Source organism: Tetrao urogallus (assembly GCF_951394365.1).
Source record: "Tetrao urogallus genome assembly, chromosome: 24".
NCBI classification, from domain to species: Eukaryota; Metazoa; Chordata; class Aves; order Galliformes; family Phasianidae; genus Tetrao; species Tetrao urogallus.
Window position 1 is genome coordinate 4,464,410 of NC_136837.1, and position 19,783 is coordinate 4,484,192.

A 19,783-nucleotide genomic window follows, 5' to 3' on the forward strand; every position below is an offset into this window, starting at 1 on the left:
ATGTGTGGGATAGAGCCCCTCATCCCTTCTCATCCTTTCTACCACGCTTCCTTGCTATCCTCCTCTTCCTCTCAGAGCAATGTATGGCTGTCTGCAGGGGTGGGCCAATAGTGAACCCACGTGCATGGGGTTGTGCTCCATAGCCAGTGAAAGAGCCACCCATAAATCTCAATGCCCTTTTCCTCCCAGCCCCTACGGGAACTCACTGCAGTCATTTTGCCATCGGTGACGTCTGAGGGGCACAGCCCTGCCAGGGCTGGGAAAAGGCCATAGGAAATGTGCTTCCAAAGGGAGTCCAATGAATAGGGGACGCTGATAAGAAAGGAATTCCAATTAACTCTAATTAACTCTTCCCACCGCTGGAAGAAATCCTGCCACAGAGCTGAGTCTGGCAGTGCTGCTGTAGAGACTGCAGAGCCGGGTGGGGAGGACAGCTCAACCCCACCACCAGCAGGACCAGCAATACCCTCTGCCCATGATCAAACCTGAGAGGCACACATGGCAGCGTCAGCCCTGACACAGCGCCCCAAACCACCTCAGGGGGGTGCAGGCTCCTCTGCTCCCCTGGGCAATGGAGGTGTCTGCATTCCGTACACATTGTCTGACCGTGTGGGGAGGGAATAGGGAACAAGTGGGAGAGAAATGAGGCAAACAGAGGCTGGAGTGATTGCAGTGGTCTTTTCCAACCTTCATGACTCTATGGAGGAGATGCGACCCTGCCTTGCACAAAGGGCAGAATGTGGTGGGCAGAGCGTGGGGTGCCCAACATTGCAAACAGCTCCAAGGAGCCATTGGAACCCATCAGTGGTGGAGGACCTCCTGGGTGTTCATTACCATTTTATTTTATTTGCGTTAAGATAAACCGCATCTTTATCTGTACAACATCTCCTTAAATACTTGGCAACACTTAAAAATAAAAATAATAAAACGAGAACAATAACAAATAAAAATAATAAAAAGAAAGGAACAGTGCAGGCTACAATATCAAAACAGTACGATGCTTGTGAATAAATAACCCCTGGGGGCAGCTCAGGGGCTGGGCTGTTCAGATTGCACGGGGAATGGCAAACTCAGCCCTCCTGGGTCCTCATCCCCCCTTCCCTGGCAGCAGTGATCTCTCAGCTCTTAGTTGACCGTCTCAGTCGTGGTGCTGCTGCTGTTTTTGTTGGTTTTGCAGCAGAAGTATTGGTTCCAGATCTGCTGGAAGGCTGTCCGGAACTTCTTGATCCTGAAGGCATAGACAACGGGGTTCATGGCCGAGTTGCCGTGGGTGAGGAAGATGGCGATGTAGGTGAGGATGTGAGGCGTCTTGCAGGATGGGCAGAACAAGGTGATGCAGTTGAGGATGTGCAGAGGGAGCCAGCTGAGCACAAAGAGAAAGAGAACCAGCGCGAGGGACTTGGCGATCTTCAGCTCCTTCCCATAATACTTCTGGGGGTCGTTGGAGCTGGAGGAGACCTTCTTGTTGAGCTGCTTGCGGATGAGATTGAAGACTTCCAGGTAGATGAGCAGCATCAGCAGCAGGGGCGGCAGGACCCAGACGAAGAAGTTGAAGTACACCATGTACTCCATGCTAATGACCGTCTCGAATTGGCACTTGATGACAAAATCTGAATGGCTGGCGTTCAGATCCTGAGTCCCCAGCATCTTGTTCAGGTTATTCCAACCGAACATTGGGGTGAGTCCCACCAGAAAGGAGACGATCCAACAGCAAGCGATGGCCACTGCTGCTCGCCGGGGCGTCACCACGCTCTTGTACCTGTGCAAGAGACAACAACCACAGGGAAAATGAAACGTGAGTTGGAGGTTTTGCCTGGGGGTTCAGACTTCTGCACATGGGGTGGTTGTGCCCATTCTGAGATGCCCATGATGCTGCTCACTCCATAGAATCATTAAGGTTGAAAAAGACCTCCAAGATCACCCAGTTCAACCTCAACCCTTCCACACTGTGCCCACTGACCATGTCCCTTGGAGCCACATCTCCACTGTTCTCAACACCTCCAGGGACGGTGACTCCCATTGACTCCCATCGCCTCCATCCCAGGGGATGGGCAGAGACCTCCTGGAGGTGATCCCAGAGCTTTTGGCATTGGTGAGAAGCCAGGAGGTGCATTAGTAACCACACGCTGTCTCCCTGCTCCAGCCCCGCTGGGACCCTGCCTCAGCCAATTCCCCCTGTGCTGGGGAGGAAATCGCTGACAAAAACTTCCCCAGAGACTGCTGGGTGGAGGAAGCATCCAGTGGTGCTAATGGTCCTCTGGGCACAGCTTGTTACATTTCATAAGTGCTCTCCCCATTGACAAAACCCTTTTTCCTAATGGGCTCGTGCCAAGGGATGGAAGGAGGAGGCTGGCTGGGTTCTGTGTCCTCCTCACCAACATGGTCCTGGCTCCCCAGAGCTCTCCAAGCGGGAACAAAGCCTGCTAGGTTGATTTTTCCCCCTGGTCCTCAGATGAAAGCACCTCCTTGGAGGCCAGACAGATTCACAACCCAAGTGTTTTTGCCTTCCACTGGAGAGGATTGAATGAGGGATATTTTTCTGGCTGTCTGCTGGGTTTTGCTGTGGTGCCAGTGTTAACTTGGTCATGGAGGTGGCTGGGAAACACAGAGTCCCATCTTGATGCTCTGAGCTCCCTGCTGCTTGTCTTAACAAATCTGCCAAGAACTCAAACCCACTCCTTCCCCCTCAAAGGTCCACTCTCCAGACCCATCTCAAGGGCAGGATGGGAGCACAGAGGGGGGCAGGATAGAGAGGGGACATCCATCCTCAGGAGCTCAGAGGGTCCACAGCCGCCCATCCCTGATGGCTTTCCTGAAGGAGCCCCCCTCTGTTCTGGGAAATCATTTCCAGGCAGATCCCGTGGGAAGGAGGTGGCAAGGCAGGCTGCTGTTTCCTCTGAGAGCCAGAGGGTGATTTATTCCTTGTTGGGAGGAGAGAGGGCAGGAGACCCTGAGAAAGCCATGGGGCAGGGAGATCTGGAGCTCTGGGGAGCCAAAGGGTGGTGGGAGAAAGTCAGCACTGTGGGATGGGTGTTATGGGTGACAGGCCCCCATGCAAGCCTCACATCTCAAGGATTTTGGGGGTTTTCTGCTATTTTTTCTGCAGTTTGAGGTGCTCCCCACCCTGCAGCAGTGCTGTCCCATAGCCCCAGGCACTTGGGCATAGAGCACTCAGCCCTCCTTCCCTTCCACTGCCTGGGTTTGGGAAGCACAGGGGACAGAGGGAACACTGAGACCCCATTTTTAGCCGTGAGCTGGAGCAGAGGACACAGGTTTCATGCCTGCAGCCACAGTGTAGGGGATGGAGAACGGCTGCTGGGGGCCAGCACCAACAGTCCTGGCTCCACATTGCTCCAGAACAGGGCGTGCTGCTGCAGATGGCTATCAGGACAGCTGCAGAGGTCGTGCACAAGTCTGTTTGGTGCAGAGGGTGTAACACACACGCAATAGAGCAACAGCCCCACATCAGCACACAGCCCTCCTTCCTTCTCACTGCACATCCATCCAACACACTGTACATCCACCCCCCACGAGCGCACATCCATCCCTGCTCAGTGCACAAATCCGTCCGTCCTTCTTAGTGCACATCCATCTGTCCTTAATGCACATCCATCCCTCCTCTATGCACACCCTTCCATCCTTCTCACTGCACACTCATCCTTGCTGTACACTCAGCCCTCCTTAATGCACATCCCTTCCTGCTCATCGCTGCACATTCACCTCTGTGCCCTGCTGCACATCCGCTGCTCCTCACCGCACAACCCAGGCCACCGAAAGCAAAACCTCCCTGGTTTATCCCCCTCCACATGTGCCGGTGTCATCGTGGTCACAAGAGATGGGACTAAAACCCAAACTCACAGAAACCAGCAACATTTGGAACTGGGGCTTCTGTTGACTTTGTTCCTTCAAGCCACAAGCCCAGGGCAGTGACATCCATCCCTGGGGCTCGAGGTGCCCATGCCCCCCATCAGCCCCACACAAGGAATGATAAAACCACAAAATGACTCCAAGTTCCAGCTTTGTACACCCCACGGGGTCTGGACATGGGGCTCTGCTGCTCTGAAGGCTGCAAACCCTACTGAAAGGCAGGGAAATGCAAGATTCTGCCTATTGCTTGACCCCATGGCCCAAAGTGTTTGGTGGTTGGGGAAGGAGGGAGGGAAGAAAGAGTCTTTGCTGCTCCCATGTCTCTGCTTTGATCACACCAACAAGAAAACATCTTTCTCATCTGTCTCATTTTGTATTAATGAGATAGAGCTAGAATTTGGGATGGGTCTGGGAGGCAGAAGCACTAGGAAGTGCTGATAATGGCTCACAATTAATAAATAATTATATTATGATTGTTGTCATTGTAATGATTGCTACCATCATTACAAATTTATTGCTACTATTATTTTTATTAACAGCTGCCACGAAACCATCCAAGATAATAGTCACCTCCGTCATCACATCATTTGGGCTTGTTTCCTTCATCTGTGGGCTTTTGAGCCTGACCATAATTGCCAGTTTTCCACTTCTCGTCCCTTCCTGAAGGGCTCTGCGTTGTCCCTTCCCCATGGAGATGGCTATCGCCCCAAACCCTCCTGGACACCCAGCCAAGGCCTGGAGAAAGGAGTGGGGCTCCTTGAGCCAGGTACGATGTACTGGGAGAGATGCTGGGGTGCCCCCTCCTCAGGAAACTGTGGGGTGCCCCCCTGGCCCTCATCCTGAAGGTGTTATCTGCCTTCTCTTCCATTTATTTGTCATGTCCAGACTTGATTTACCTTCTAGCACATCTTGACATGTCCAGGTATCTGCAACTCACAGCTTGATCCACATATGGCACTCAGGGAACATATTCTCTTGACTTGGTTGACAAATCTTCAGTGATTCCACATCTGGTTTGTATCATACGTTTTTGTTTTTGTTTTTTTTCTCAGCATTTCTCAATATTCTTTTGTCCATAAAATGTGTACAGTTGCCCAGCCTGCCCTGAGATGCAGCTTTGCTGGTCCACGCTCTGGTAGGGCTTACTGCAAAGCAGCTCCTGGGGAATTAATTCACTAATGAAGGCAGACCATCGCTAACAAAATGAAGCTGGAGCCAATGAGGTAGAAGGAAAGGAGACCAAGCTGACATGAAGATCATCTGCACTCCGAGCACAGCACAGAAGAGCAGCCAGAGCATGTCCTTATCTAATTGAAAATCTCTAGACAAAACCTCCTTGATCTCAGGGGAGTTTGGTTTCTGCTCCTTTTTCCCTGCTATATCTCTGCTTCTGATCTCAGTGTCCTGGAGGTCTCTGGGTGGGCAGTTTTGGTGTTTGAAAAACATCAGAGATGTGAGGCTCAAGAAACATGAAGCTGAGAAATGCAAAGCAGCATGCAAGTCCTGCAAGGAGCTACCTCAGCTCAGGGCTGAACGTGTAGCTGCAAGGTGGGAAGTGCTGCATAAGGGACATTGAGTGCTCCATCTGTTCACATCCCTCCTTTGTGATGGTTGGGAGTTGTGTGGCTCTTTGGAGTCACACACCCATCTCTCAGCCCTTCATGCTCCCAACAGCCATTCAAAGACTGCAGCGAGCCAATAGCAGAGCCTGCATTGCCTGCAGACGTGGCCGGAGCTGCTGGGTGATGGCTCTCCTTTCCACCACAAGGGCATTTCACACCCTCCTGAGTCATCCCTGCAATTCTCACAGCTGGGATGGAGGTGACAGGTGGCAATGAGCCACAGAGGTGATGTGAGAAGGCACCTCGCGGGCAGAGGGGTCATTTCAGCCTATTGGTCTCCTGATGGCATCACTTCTGGTTTTCCACTTGGGAAGAAGTGAGGGTTGGTGACAGCTGGTGGGTGGATCGTGGCCTTGGGAGGGATCGATGTCAACCATCATTAGCCAAAGCTGGTGGCTAGAATGAGCTCTCCATGACAGTTCCTGCAAATACTTCAAAGGCAGGAGATGGATAGCCAGCATCTCCCAGGAGATTGTCCCAGTACCAAAATCCCAGTGGCATCCAAGTGGGTGAGGCTGAAAAGCACCAAGAGCTATTAAAAGAAAGGATGGGGAACTTACAGAAGAGGATACAAGAAGGGTCTCGAGTTGTTCTGTTGGCTGGGTGAGCAGGAGGCAGGAAAGCTGCGATAGCATCTCCTGGGGGGAGGCATTAGTCCAGCTGTGAGGCACAGCTGAGGTGGGTCTTTATCTCTCAGCTGCAGGAGGACACTTCAGAAGATGAGATATCCTAAACTACAGATGGAACAGGAGATTGGTATCGGCTCTCCTTTAATTTCTTGGTTCTGCACTTCTGCTTGCTGACCTGACTCCTGCTTTGTAGTCAACAACCCCAACTCTGTTTTCTTAGGTACGGTTTGTTATTGCAGCTCGGGATCTTCGCGGCACATTCTGTCACTGCAGAGGGAACATTTCCCTTCACGCACTTCATTCAGCTCCAGGACTGATACCTCCAAGGCTGAAACATTGGCTGGAGGCTCAGCAGACAGGGGAGGTTGTTTTCCCCACCCAACCTCTAAATGAGAATTAGGAGAGCTGATGAGATCTGCTGCTCCTCAGCCGCAGAGGACACGATAACCCAAAACAACCCATCCAGCATCTTCTGCACAGGGCAGCTTTTCCCTGCTTTAAAGCTCAATTTCAAATGCAGAAAGCAGGCAGATAAATTTCTTTTTTGGCTAATGAGCTGTCTATACGTACTTTCAATTAATGAAACCTGTCTCAAAGATGCCATTTTGCACTTCCACCTTCAGCCCAAACACAACTTGCCACAAATCATGGGTAAAACCCGTGTTACTCAACTTGGCAACATCAGGGGAACAGAAGTGAGGAACAGAACACGCATGTGTTTAGTCATCAAGTTATTTATGTACACATGAATCTGTCCAGGGCAGATCTATACATCTTGATCAGCCAAATGCAGCGCCAAATTGGAAGTGAAGGCTCCAGTTAGCACCGCAATCAAATGTTCCCTCACCGCAGAGAATTGATCTTTCACCAGGAAAACAAATAAATGCAAGTGCAAAGCAAACCTGAAGTTCATTATTTAATTCCCGTTTCCTCCTTCAGGTTTAAATGATGATTTATTCCCTTGGAAGGAAACCGATTGACCTTGCAGCCTGGAAGGAACCCGCTTGGTGTTTGCACCAGGATGGCAGAGAAAGAGCTGAGACCTGAGAGCAGAAACTGCAGTGATAAATCACACCCTGTGCATCTTCCTAATTACCCTGGCAATTAAGTCCAGGCAGGGAGCAGTGGGAAGATGCAGCCCGGTTGCAGCAGGGCATGGACAAGGAGGACTGATTGGTCAGGCAGCAGCCAGTCCTCCCCATGTGTGAGGACCACATCAGCCCCCATGGAGCCTCCGAGGCCCCGCCATCCCTTTTCCTGGGGCACAAGGGACGTACAAAGAGGGTCCCCACGCTTCTGGAGATGGAGACGTTTTGCTGTGGCTGCAATCAGGGCTGGGAATGGCCCTGCGAGCACGGAACATCTGCACTGCCCAGGCTGTGAGCACGATGGGAGTGGGTGCTGATCTCCATTCAGTAAACCCTGGTTCTGCACAGTGGTGCTCATCCATCTGGATGCAGGCTGTGCCATCAGCTCTCGGCCGCGCAGGGTCACGGGCAAACAGAGCCACTCGAGCTGAAATAAATGCGTCGTAGCTGCACGTTGCAGGGTTTAACTCACAGAGTGTTGATACCAGTGCAAAAAAGAAAGAGGAATTACACAGTCTGAGAGCCTGTGCTAATTATGGCTGTGTCTGAGGCAGCGTTCCTCGGTGCTTTCGGAGAGTTTGTAGCACCGTTCCCTCTGCGAGCAGATGGGGAAACCGAGTTGCAGAGGGGGGCTCTGCTGTGCCAAGCGAAGCAAGATGAACTGAGCTGAATGAGAGCGCATCCCCAGTGCCAGGAGCTGGCACTTCTCTCCTTTGAAAGTAGCCAAGAGAAAACTTCTCAGCTCTGATAGCAATGGCCCGGGGAAGGCAGTGCCCCATGCTGCTCAGTGCAGCCCTCCTTCCATGAGTGGCACAAGGGTGGTGGACCAGGGGACGTCACCTCCCTGCTGCTGTGTCCCTGCCCAGTCATCACTGGTACCTGGGTGCTGTGCCCATGGGCACCTTGTGCAGGGGCAGCAAAGACTGAAGCAGCTGAAGAAGACAAGAGGATGAGGCTTGGGGGGCAAATCCCTTTCCTTTTTGAGAGTGATTTTTAATTAAGAACAAAATTCCAACCAAACCAACCAGAAGTTCTGGAAGCAACGCTCAGCTTGGCGCTGGGGGCAGAGCCCAGACAGGAACAAGGCAGGGATGGGATGGGGTGGGGAGGGACAGGACAGGGCACAGAGGAACTGTCTGCTCTGTGCAGCAAAGGACAAACCCAGACACCAACAAACCTCCCAGCACCCGATCCTACTCTGCCCTGCATCTCCAAAAACGTCCCTTCCTCCTCAGTTCTCACCCCATCAATAATATGTTTCTTAGCCCACAAGCAACTGAGGAGGAGACCATCTCTGTGGGATTATTTCACACCTGCTGATGGCATCACCAGTGACGTCTTTTTAACCCCCAGACCTGCCTGTCAGGAAGGCAGCTAGCTACGTGCCTGGGCAGGCTGAGCAGGGCTGGGTGCTGGTGCAGCAGGAGCTGATTAGCTTATTGCTATTCTGCAGGGTTCCCTGCTGGCTCTGGGGCTGTTTTGTCCACATCTTGGAGATCATCAATTGCTCTTTCTTGTGGCTGGGCATGCCACGTGAGAGCAGCACGCCTGCCCCAGCAGCTGGGCATCCATGCTGCCAGCAATGGCATCTCCCTGCCAGGAGCTCAGCCAGCCCCAGGGAAGGCTGGTTTCTGATTTTGTGGGCAGGAAATTCTTCATTCAGGCACTGAGGATGGTGTTGCCCCCAAGGAGTCACACCGCTCAAGTCATCTCCATCCCACCAGGCCGATGTCTCTCCCTCGCATGATCTCCTCCCTGCCCCATATCCCACTTTCTGCAGGCACCATGACTCCCTGCTCCCTGACTGAACCTCCCTTGCACCCTTTGGACAGGATCCTGCAGGTTTTCCCTTGACCTTCCTCCAATCAGAGGTTTTTTTTCCAGCCCATCGGTTTTGTTCCAGTCTGAAATGACTCCCGTGTGTGTCACAAAGAAACTCATCTCCCAGGTCATTTCACCAGGTTGCCTCCTCCACACATCCTCCTCCTTTTTTCCCCATTCTTTCCTGTGCTCTGAAGACCTTTCCACCCCCTCTTCCACACCAGGATGTCAGAACCCATCACAATTCCAACTTCCTGACTTTCTCTACTTCCTCCATCTCCAATCACTCTCCTCAAGTACCATCCCATGCCCAGGCTGTGACCTCTCAGGATGAGTCATTCTCCCACTGCCAGGCTGATTTCAGCATGGATATAGGACACAATTGGCTTCTGCATCCCCTCATTACACTTCCCCATGCCCAAAAGCCCCCTGTGTTTGGGTGCAGTCTGCTTTGGTGTGTTCTGGACAGAAGGGGTGGTTGGCTCTGGCCTCACTGATTGCAAACCGTGGCTGTTGGTCTGTGGGTCCCTGCCAACCAGATCTTGAAAGCACAGTCTGGTGGGCTTTGTTCCAGTTGTCTCCACCAAACTTATGGCCAAAATCCCTCTCCGGTCATCAGAGTCAAGCTGGCCTTTCTATAAAGGCGGGGTGACAGTGACATCTCTCACTGCTGCAGTCAACTTCTTCCAGCTCAGGGATGAAGGATGACCCAGGACAACCCAGCAAAGGTCTCTTCGGCTCCAGCTCCAACTGGCTGCAGTGAAGGCACACACCAGGGTGAGCTGCTCCTGACTCACTCCTGACACACTGCCTGCAGGGCCAGGCTGGGCTGGCAGGGATCAGGCAGACTGAATCAGCAGCTTTGGCAGAACCTCCTGTATCGTGTTGAACTATTTTCGCTGCCTCTATGGGGTCCTTGGAAAGTATCAGACCCCAGTGTGCATTGGCATCACCTCCACCAACCCAGCACCTTTGGAAACACCTGAATGAACCTTTGGTACCCGACTCTAAACTCTTCAGACCAGTAGGACAATGGGTAACCCCTCTTTCACCACACTACTCCTGCACTGAGCAAGTCCTGGCACTGCACTGTGCCTCAGTTTCCCTAGCTGCAAGTGTACTATTACCCTTCCAGGGAACCTGCCCTCGCATTTGTTGGTAAGGCACTGTCAATGCCTTTACCTCACAATTGGTAGCATTTATAAAAAAATCCCAATGAAAATCTTCCCAGAGTGTGATTTTGGAGCGTAAGAGGAAAACACCAGCTAGGAGCTGGTTACCATTCATCTCCCAGCAGGCAGATGGAAGCTCTGCCCAGGGGACAGATGTTGGCTCCAGCAAACGGGGTCAGGGCAGAACAATCCCCAGCAGCTGACCCAGCACACGGATTGCATCTGGGAGGCTGGGATGAGCTGGAGACCCTGCGTGTGGGCATGGGGAGCAGCATCCCCAACAGCCACACGTCTCCCCTTGCCTTCTTAGTCCAAAAATTTTGGGAATAACCCCTACATTCAGAAAAATCCAGGCATTCCCCCCCTCTCCTCTGCCCTGCCAAGTACGGAGCATCCCACGCTTCGATCTCTGCCACCTCCCAGGGAGGGGACATCCACAAACCCAAAAGCCAAGGATATGGGAACAGTGCTCCCAGCCCAGCTCGCCCCCCTCCAGCCAGCATCGCAGCGGCTGTGGCTTCTTCTGTGACCTGATTTTCGGGCTGCCAGCAGACGTCTCACAGTGCTGCTGCAGCAGCTGTGCACTCCCAGAGAGTCTAATCCTGACATCCCATCGCAGAGGGAAGAGCCCCAGCCTGTGACTTAGCATTCACTTGGCTGAATGCTACTCCGTGGATCACAGTCATGATGAAAAGTGGCTCCATCAGGTGTTTGCAGGATCTGAGACTGATAAAACCTGCTGGTAAATGCCTGCCTGTTTCCAGGGCTCTGATCATTTTGGTGGCACTGGGTTCAGGCTCCTGGTCCAGCACCACAACTTGTCTGTGCTTCCTGGTTCTGAGCAGAGCATGATGTGAAACGCTGAGATTTAGCAGCCATGTGCCGAGCTGATCAGGGAGTGCTGACAAATACAACTTGGAAACAGCTCTCCAGCAAACCCTTCCGGGCTGTGATCTCTGGTTCCTCTTTGCTCTCAGTTCCCATCTACCTGCTCCCTGCGGGTCACCCTCATCTGCTAAAAATAAAGGCAGCAAGGGCAGAACAAAAGGGCTCTGAGCAAGAGGAGGCTGCAAAGAGCTGCCGGTTCCCAGAACTCCTCTGGTTTAGGAAAACAGGATTCCTTAGAAATGCAGCCTGCTTTGTAAGGCTGGACTGCATCTTTTTGTCAGCTAACGGAGCTGAAAGATGCCTCGGTGAGCTTCTGTGAACGTGAGCTCCCCAGAACTCCCTCAGCTCCCAATGAGTCGCCTGAATGCTTTGAAACCTGTCCTCCAAATTCAAAAATAAGCCTCAGACAAGCCGTGGCTTTGTTCATTCACTTGGTTGGATGGACAGAGTCACTCACCATTGCCCTCACACATCATTTGCTGCATTGTCCAGGCTGCTGGGAGCCATCTCCGGTCACCCTTGCCTCCCTGGGGACATTCCCTGTGGGTCACATCACCTCGTATGCAGCATGCACTTCATTTTCTTCATTTCAACCTTTTGTTCTGGATCAAAATCCTTCAGACAGCCCAAAATCTTGCTTCTGAGGTTCAGTGCCTCCCCCTTTCCACAGGGATCATCTCCAGGGGACCAAGAGCCACGGGGATTGGGGCCACCACACATCCCTATCGCATCCCATACCTCTCCTTCTCCGTGCTGGCCTTGCTGCTGCCTCTCAGAGCCTAAATATCCCTACAGATTTCCCAACACTCACTGCTGGGAGCACTGGAAATACTTTCCATACCCCTTAGGTGCTTCTCTTCTCCAATTCATGGGAATTTAGGCCCATGCAGTGTCCTGTCCCAGTGATGCCTCACCCCCACCACAGTGAAGTGCCCCCCACCATCCCACCAAGTCCTCCCTTGAAACCTCAGTGGAGGAAAACCTCAGCCCTGTGCCCCAGCTGGCCGAGGGTGATGAGCCTTCCTGTGACCCAACCCCAGCTGGCCCCAGGCCTGTGGCTCTTGGCAGGCCCAGAGAGAAGGGGAAAGAGCGCTGCAATCCCAGCAGGAGCCCAGAAAGTGTAGAGCCAAGCTGAGGAAGCATTGCACTGCTGCCTCCATCCAGGAGGTTACCTGCAATCCTCCTCACTGGTGGAATCTGTGGTCCAGGGCTGAGGGATGCTCCTGTGCTCTCAGATCTCCTAAGGCTCAGGGCTTTGCTGGAGCAGCACAGAGTGCCAGTGCTGTTCCCAGGGCCACCCACAGACCCTGTTTCACCCATGCTGTGCCTCAGCCTCCCCTCTCTGCTCCTGCCTCCCATTACTGAGCAATTTCCAGCCCAGTTTGATCTAACTTCTACATCTCTGCAGCATCGTATATTTGCTCAGAACCTTCAGAAGTGGGAAATGCAGCTTGGCCAGGCGAGCTGCTCCTCAGGGTGCCATGGGGTGTGATGGGCTGGGGGCACCCACCAACCTTAAGTGTTAGGGTCTGGGTAAGAAGAGGGGGATCCTTCATGTACAAGATTTCCAGCAAATTTCCCCTGGTTTTCTTCTCCTAGCGTGTATTTCAAAGCAGATGAAGGGAGAGAAATCCTAAGGAAGCCCAAGGATGGGATCAGGCTGTGTTCTGGCATCCAGCATCCCTAGTCGAGGGGGCCGTGGTTCCTATACTAAAGGAACTGCATCCCCATGAAAACATCCCTCCGGCACCGTCCCTCCTGCATCCTGCATCCTGCCACAGGGATGCCGGGGGCCGGTTCCTGCCTGGCTCCTTCCCCTCCCTTTGAACTCGTTTCATCTTCCCTAAGCACATCAGGGAGGGGGAAGCGGGGTCTGGGCTGGGGGGACCCCGCTGCGCTCAGCGAGGGGAGATGGAATGCAGGGGTGCTGCCGGGCGGGGAGGAAGGATACGAGGGGGAGATGGGAGTTTTCCTCCAGCACAAAGGCACTGAGCCTATTTTAGGTGGCTTCCAGCTGTTTGGAGCAGCTCCCTTTGGGAAGCTTGGGGGGGGTGTGGTACCTTCTGCTCCACCTGAATGATGCTTTTGGCTTTATCTCCTTCAGTCAACTGCTCCCAGCCAAAAGCCCCCTTGCCTTCAGCCCCCAGGTAGCCAGCACATGGCATGGAAACTCTCATGCATCCCTTCAGAAATCCCAAACACAGGACCTGCAGGGAATCCTGGGGCTGCACAGCACCACCTCTGCAAAGTGCATGCAGGCATGGGACATCCATCCCCACAGAGTCCCCTTGGTCCAGCTTCCCCCATCAGTTCCATCCGTGGGAGCCACAGAGCCCCAGATGCAAAGGTGATGGGCTGAGAGGGCACGTCAGCACCAGAAAGATGTTTCAGTATCATTTTATTGTTATTGTTGGCATCCAGCAACAGGCTGGGGGAAATCTGGAGCATTTTAGATTCAGGAATTATGCTTGAGTGGTATTTTCTACCATTTGTGATCCCTGATGTGCTTAGGGCAAAAAATCACCCACAGACAGTGCCAGCTGCTGGGAATTTGGGATAAGGGTGGATGACAGAGTGGGAAGGTTGGCACCACTGAGTGCAAAGTTATTCAATACTGAAAAAGATCTGAACAGGCAGAGCAAAATCTCACCGTGCTCAGACCAGGATGGACCAAATGCAAAGTTAATATAGCAGGAGAAAAACCCACCCAAACTACATGCAGCACAGAAGGCTCCACCTTAATGCTCTCAGGGTCCTGGGCCAGGGCAGAAATTGCCCCCAAAAGCCCAACTGATGCTCAGAGGGAGCAAGGGAGGAGAGGCTGCATTTGCTGGGAGAAGCAGAGACACGAGCTCAGCGGCGCTGCTAAGTATAGACCTGCAGTCCTCCCACAGCTGAACCTGTCCCCAGCACACAGAGGATGCAGAAGAACCAAAAAAGCACCAAAAGCAGTGAGAGGGCACAGAGGGCTCTGGAGTGCTGTTGGGGTGGAAAATGGGGATTTTTCAGGCTTGAAAAAAAATACATGTACACAAATTGTGCAACGGGAAACTGCCTGAGAAGCCATGTGTGGTAGGGAGGGAGTGCACAGGGACTGTTTCTACTCTGCACAACCCCTACCCACAGGTCCCTGAGGCTGTCAGTGCCCTCCACCTTCAGCACGGGAAACCTGGGCTGAGGACAGAGCCGTCGTCCCCTTCTAGATACAGAGTGGAGCACAGTGACCCCCCCGAGCAAAACAACCAGAAGCTGTGGGATCCCCTTTACCCAGCCTGCCCCGATTCCTGCTGCAGCCAAACCTTCCTGCTGGTGCTGCTGCTTCTCAAAGGGTTTGAGACATCACTGTTCCCTCTGAACCCCCCCAGTGCCCACCTCAGACCCACTCCTCACACTGTCCTACCTGACCGGGATCTTTACCCGCAGGTACCGATCCACGGCGATGGCCAGGAGCGCCAGGATGGAGCTTTCGGTGAGGATGAGGACGGGACACGCCATCATGAGGCAGCTGTAGAACTCCGTTTGCGGTCCGATATTGATGATGATGGCTAAAGGGATGACCAGAGCACCCACGGCCACATCGGCCACCGCCAGCGAGACTATGAAGCAGAAAGTGGCATCCCGCAGCGCCTGGTTCATCTTCACAGCCCAGATGACCAGGATGTTCCCCGGCACCGACACCAAAGCGATCAGCACTTCGATGGAGATGTAAGCAGCCTGGAAAGCCGACACGGGCTGTGCCATGATGCTGCGCTCCCCTCTGCGCTCCCTCTGTTACCTGCAAACGCAGAGGGAGGCGGTCACAAACTGCGCTGCGAGCCGAGATGGAGCCGGGACGGAACCCGGGCGGGGGTGGGGTGGGAAAAAAAATATCCCACTGCCTGTGCCGGCCCCCCCAGACCTCGTCCTGCCCCGTCCCCCCGCAGCGCGTCCGTCCATCGCAACGCACCGCGCGGAGCGGAGCTCCGTGACCCGCCGCGCCGGGGTGGGGGGAGCGGCGGGGGGGGTCCGCGAGCAGCCGTTCTGCTGTCCGTAGCTCCGAAGGACGCCTCACCTTGTCCGGCTCCAGGAGGTTGTGCCGGCGGTGTCCCCGAGTCTGAGGCGTTCAGCCGGCGGGCAGGGAGGGGGGCATGCTGCGGGACGGGGGGCTGCGGGACGGGGGGCTGCGGGACGGGGGGCTGCGGGACGGGGGGCTGCGCTCGGCCCCGGTGCCCAGCACCGCGCTGCTCCCGCAGGCAGCTCGCAGCTGAGGACGGAGCATCACATGGTGCGGCGCTCCCGCGGCCCTTTAAAGAGCGACCGACCCGATTTGGGGCTGCGCAGCCGAGCGGGGGCGAGGCGGGCGGTGCCGGTTGGGGTTGCTCGCTCCGCAGCCAAACCCGGGCTCCAAAAGCCTCACGTTTCGCTTTCAGCTCCAAAACCGGCTTCAGAGCCCCGTTGCAGGGGCAGGAGTGGAGAGGAAGGAGACGACGGAGCGAGCGCGGAGCAACCGGTACCGGGCACGGAGCAGCCGCCGCTCGGTGCTCAGCCCCGGGCCGGGACCCGCCGGAGGGGTGGAACCGGCGATGAAAATCGCCCCCAAAAATCAGTGCCGGGGCGGGGCTGAGCCCTCGGAGCAGCACTGTGGGTGCCGGGGCTGCACCCCGTGCCGAGCAGTGGGGAGGGCTGGGGAAGAGAGGGGGCTCATTCCTATCCCCAACAAAGCACGTGGAAGAATGGTTTCCCCATCCTGGGGCTGCTTCAGGTGTTGGTTAAGAGTGTGGGAGAAGTTTGGGGTAAAATGGTCAAACCCCACATTTCAGCCCTGGGCTGGGAAGTGGTGCTCGCTCTGGTGGAGCTGAGCCAGCCAAGCCCAAAGCACCGCAGCCCAGCCCTCAGCCCAGCCACTGTGGGCATGCAGCACCCATGGGTGGTTTCCACACCCCTAAGTGGGAGCCAGGCACCTCCAGGGCTCACCCTGCACATCTCCAAATCTCTGGGTTTATCTGAGTTCTACAGGTCTGGGAGCAGCTGTAACCTCAGGGCTGGGAGAAGGGGACACTCCCCAGCCCTGTCCAAACCTCTCCGCATCCTTTCCTCTGGTGGGAGTGGGGCTGGATTTGTCCCCTCCTCTGCTCTGCTCTATGCAGTGAGAGCTGTCCTACTGTTTGAATCTGTCCCTTGGCACCTTCTCCATCCAAACCTGTGGACCCTAAGGCAGGGTTGGGGAAATCAGTGGTGACATCCCATTCCCAAGTGCCACCATCAGTGGTGGCCCGTGGGCTTCTCTCTCACCTCCACAGCTGAGCAGAGGGCACAGGGTTGGGGTCAAGCATCCAGGGGCCACCCAGGGGCTGCGTTGCGATGTCAGCTGTGGTCACTTTGTGCCAACAGCAGGGCAAGGAGAGCTTATGCAGGTTTAAAAGATCCGTTCTCTCTGCAGGGAGAAAAACAAATCAGGGATGGTGCATCCACGTAAACACTGTGCTATTTATGGGAGGTGTTCAGGCTGTGTCTCACTGCGCATCCCTTCTCACACATCCTCTGCAGGAAGCCATTATCCAACTTTGGGCTCAGCCTGAAGCCAGAGGCAAAGCAGGGCAGAGCTGCCAGAAACACCGAGCTCCATTTGGGTCCCTGTGCACGTGGATATGGGTGCCAAACTGCAGCCTGGGCTCCTCCAGTTATCCTGCTGGTAATCCTCCAGTTATCCCGCTCGTATCCGGCTCTGCACAATGCAGGAGTGGGAAAAGCATCCCAACCCCTCACCAAGTGATGTCCCGTGGGAAGGGTCCCTGCAGGCAGCTTCTGGCTGGGAGCAGAGCAGGAAAACCATTGCGTTCATCACGGGAGTGAAACGCGGAAGTGAAGGCAGGCAGGTCCCAGCTGAACTGCAGGCAAATCCCTCCAACACAGCGACTGAAGCCACTCCTTTTCCTAAAGTGAATTCTCAATTTGCTCTCCTTTCCCAGACTCACGCCCCAGCTTACCTAATCTTAGCAGCACTCCTTATTTAAAAAAAAACCAACAAAAACAGCACACCCAAATTGTGCCAAAACTGAGCTGCGAGTCTGGGAGTCTGCCAATGGGGATGAGCTCCACCATCAGCCTGAGTAGAATTTCTCAAGGCTTTGGCAAAGGCTGCGAATATTGACCGAGTAAATGTGGCTGCTGGCTGCTGCAGGGCGTGCAGGCATTGCTGCTGCTGGACATGGCGTGAGCTGCCTGCCCTGAGCAAACCAGGCTGGGCCTCGTATTGGAGGTTCCTTTAAAAAGCACAAAATGGGATTTTGTGGTGAACATCAGGCTCCCAGCAGGCTGCTCAAGGTCTTCCAGGCTCTTGCTGTGGGGTTTGGAAGGAGAAAATGGGCTGAGCTGCAGAATGGCCAGGGGAGGACACTCACTGTCAGCAACCAGAAGGGGAGATGGAGGGCTGGGAGGAACGGTGGGACTTACAGGATAGGAGCAAAGCTGGGCTGGCAGGGAGGGTTCGTGTGATGCAGCAGCATGTTGGAGCTGGCCCTGGGGACTGGGGCTGCACCCAGAGCTCAGCTCCTGCCAAGAAATGCACATCCAAGAAAGTGAATCAGGGTGTGGGGTGCTCCTCCCCCACAGCTTCCATGCGGGAATGCTTCCTGCCTCAGCTTCCCTACAAGAAGAGCAGCTCCAAGGTGCCACGGCTGAGATGGAGAGAGTTTCTCTCCCTGTTCAGTCACAGGGGCCGTTCTGGAATACTTCTGCTCGCAGAAAGAGGCCTCTTCATTAGGAAAGTTAATTAGAAGCGTGGGTGATGCCAGCGCTGGGTGGGCTGCCATCTCTGCAGGCATTAATTAGGATGAGCGACGCCCCGAGCAGCGCAGTCCGGTGGTCTGAGACAACATGGCCTGAGCAGAAACGGGCAGCAAAACAAAGGGGAGACCTGGAGCTCCTCTAAGGATGCAGCACCACGATGCTGCTGTGCAATGCTGGGTGACACAGAGCCCGGCCCAGATGTTGCTGTGGGTGCTCCATGCCTCATCCCCTGCTGTTCTGCCCTTTATAGGGTGCACGGCCCCTGGGCACTGCGCCGGGTGCATTTGGGGATGTGCAGCAGATGCTCAGCAGCTGTGACACAGCTTAGAGAGAATTCCTGGGAGACGATCCCAAACGCGAAGTCTTTTCATTTTTGTTTGGGATCTTGTGTGGATAGGCCATATAGGCCATGTGCTGGCTGCATTCTAAAGCTTTTTTAAATATTTTTCTTGACACTGCAAAGGCTTGTTTTGCTTTGGTGTTTTTTTTTTTTCCTAAAGGAGCCACGTTTGCCATCAACTGGTGGGACTGCCAGATTTTGCCATCAAGCACAGGACGGAGGGCTGGCTGTGCACTGACCTGCCCACCAACAGCCCTGTCTGCAGCTGTTGGCTGCGCTGCAGAGCCCGAGCTGTGGGTGTGATCCACAAGGGATGCATCCCCACTCCCCTTCTCCAACAGTGTGCCACGTTCATGGGATGGATGTGAGATGCCCGACCCTGCCAGCTGTTGTCCACAGGCAGCTGGGACCATCCCAACCCCATCTGCACCCCCCAAGCTGGCATCCAAATCCCCCTTCACGCTCCACAGCGCTGCTGAGGTGCTCAGGTCCCCATCGCTTGGTGCTGAGAAGATGTTCATGGGGTGTTGGGTTGTTTGCTTTTTTTTTTTTGCTCTTCCTGAAGCTGGCAGGAAAAAGTGATGAGAGATCACCGGGGCAAAGGGAAAACAAATCCCAAAGTTCCCATTGCACTCCTCACCAGCGCCGCCCTTGGCACAGCATTGGGTAGAGCAGACGGCCGGTTGCTCGCTGTCTCTGCCCTTCCTCCCCCCCCCAATCTGGGCCCTCCCCCTCCTCACACCGTTATCTCCCTTCCACTTTTAGGACCTATTTTAATCCCTCAGGGACCCAGTGAGTGTTATCGAGCCCGGCTGCTGGCCAAGAGCTATTCCTGCCCACCCCTTCCAGCAGCCTCAGCAGCACGGACAGCTTGGGAGTGGGTTCAACATTTCCACTGCCATCCATCAGAGGACTGGCAAAAACCCCTTTGTCTTCTGTGGCCACCCCTTCGACACACCCGGTGCTATGGGATGAGCTCCTCTTTTGATGAGAAGCCGCCCATGTCGGGGCAGGATGGTGCTTGCCAGGGGAGGAGCAGGGGGTGTGAGCGCTCATAGGCGTGCAGCAGCAATGGCACATCCTTCTGGGGCAAAGACTGGGGTGAATCCTCAAATTCCTGGAGACAGGGAGAGAAAAAAAAGGAGTGAAGGAGGAAAGAGGAGGTGAAGGAATGATGGCAGTGGAGAGAAGTGGAACTATTTAGTGCCACGTGGAGGTGTCCCTTCGCACCGGGGCATCCTGGAATGGGTGTCCCATCCCCAGTAGGACAGGAAGACCACGTCCTCATGGCTGCTGTTCCTGGAGTTTGCGTTTCTCACTTTAGAAATATGTATTTCTATTTTAATATTCCCCTGATTCCGCTTCCAGCTGTCCCTTATGTCTTTCCCAGCTGGACAGCTCTGGGTTTTGGCAGCACGGCTTTTCTCCTGCTCAGATCATCACCCCCAGCACAGGAGCTCCTCTGCCCGGGGCTCAGAGGTGATGCTGACACCCGTGAGCCCTGAGCCAGAGCTGCTGCCTCTGCCTTCTTTCCTCTGAGCCTCCCCAAGCTGAGAGGTTTCTTGGCGCTGTGCTATTTCCAGAAATG

General features: G+C 54.5%; 1 protein-coding gene across 1 annotated transcript; it reads right to left on the bottom strand.

Annotated features, from left to right (window-relative positions):
• Nucleotides 1–1,125: 1,125 nt before the first annotated feature.
• On the bottom strand, nucleotides 1,126–14,852 carry LOC306955055 (adenosine receptor A1; the record flags this gene model as incomplete). The annotated part of the gene is made up of 2 exons (XM_079546287.1): nucleotides 14,488–14,852; nucleotides 1,126–1,759 (listed from the first exon to the last, which is right to left on the bottom strand). The coding sequence occupies exons 1-2, from the start codon at nucleotides 14,826–14,828 to the stop codon at nucleotides 1,126–1,128; spliced, it is 975 nt and encodes a 324-aa protein (XP_079402413.1). The 5' UTR covers nucleotides 14,829–14,852.
• Between the last annotated feature and the right edge of the window lie 4,931 nt (nucleotides 14,853–19,783).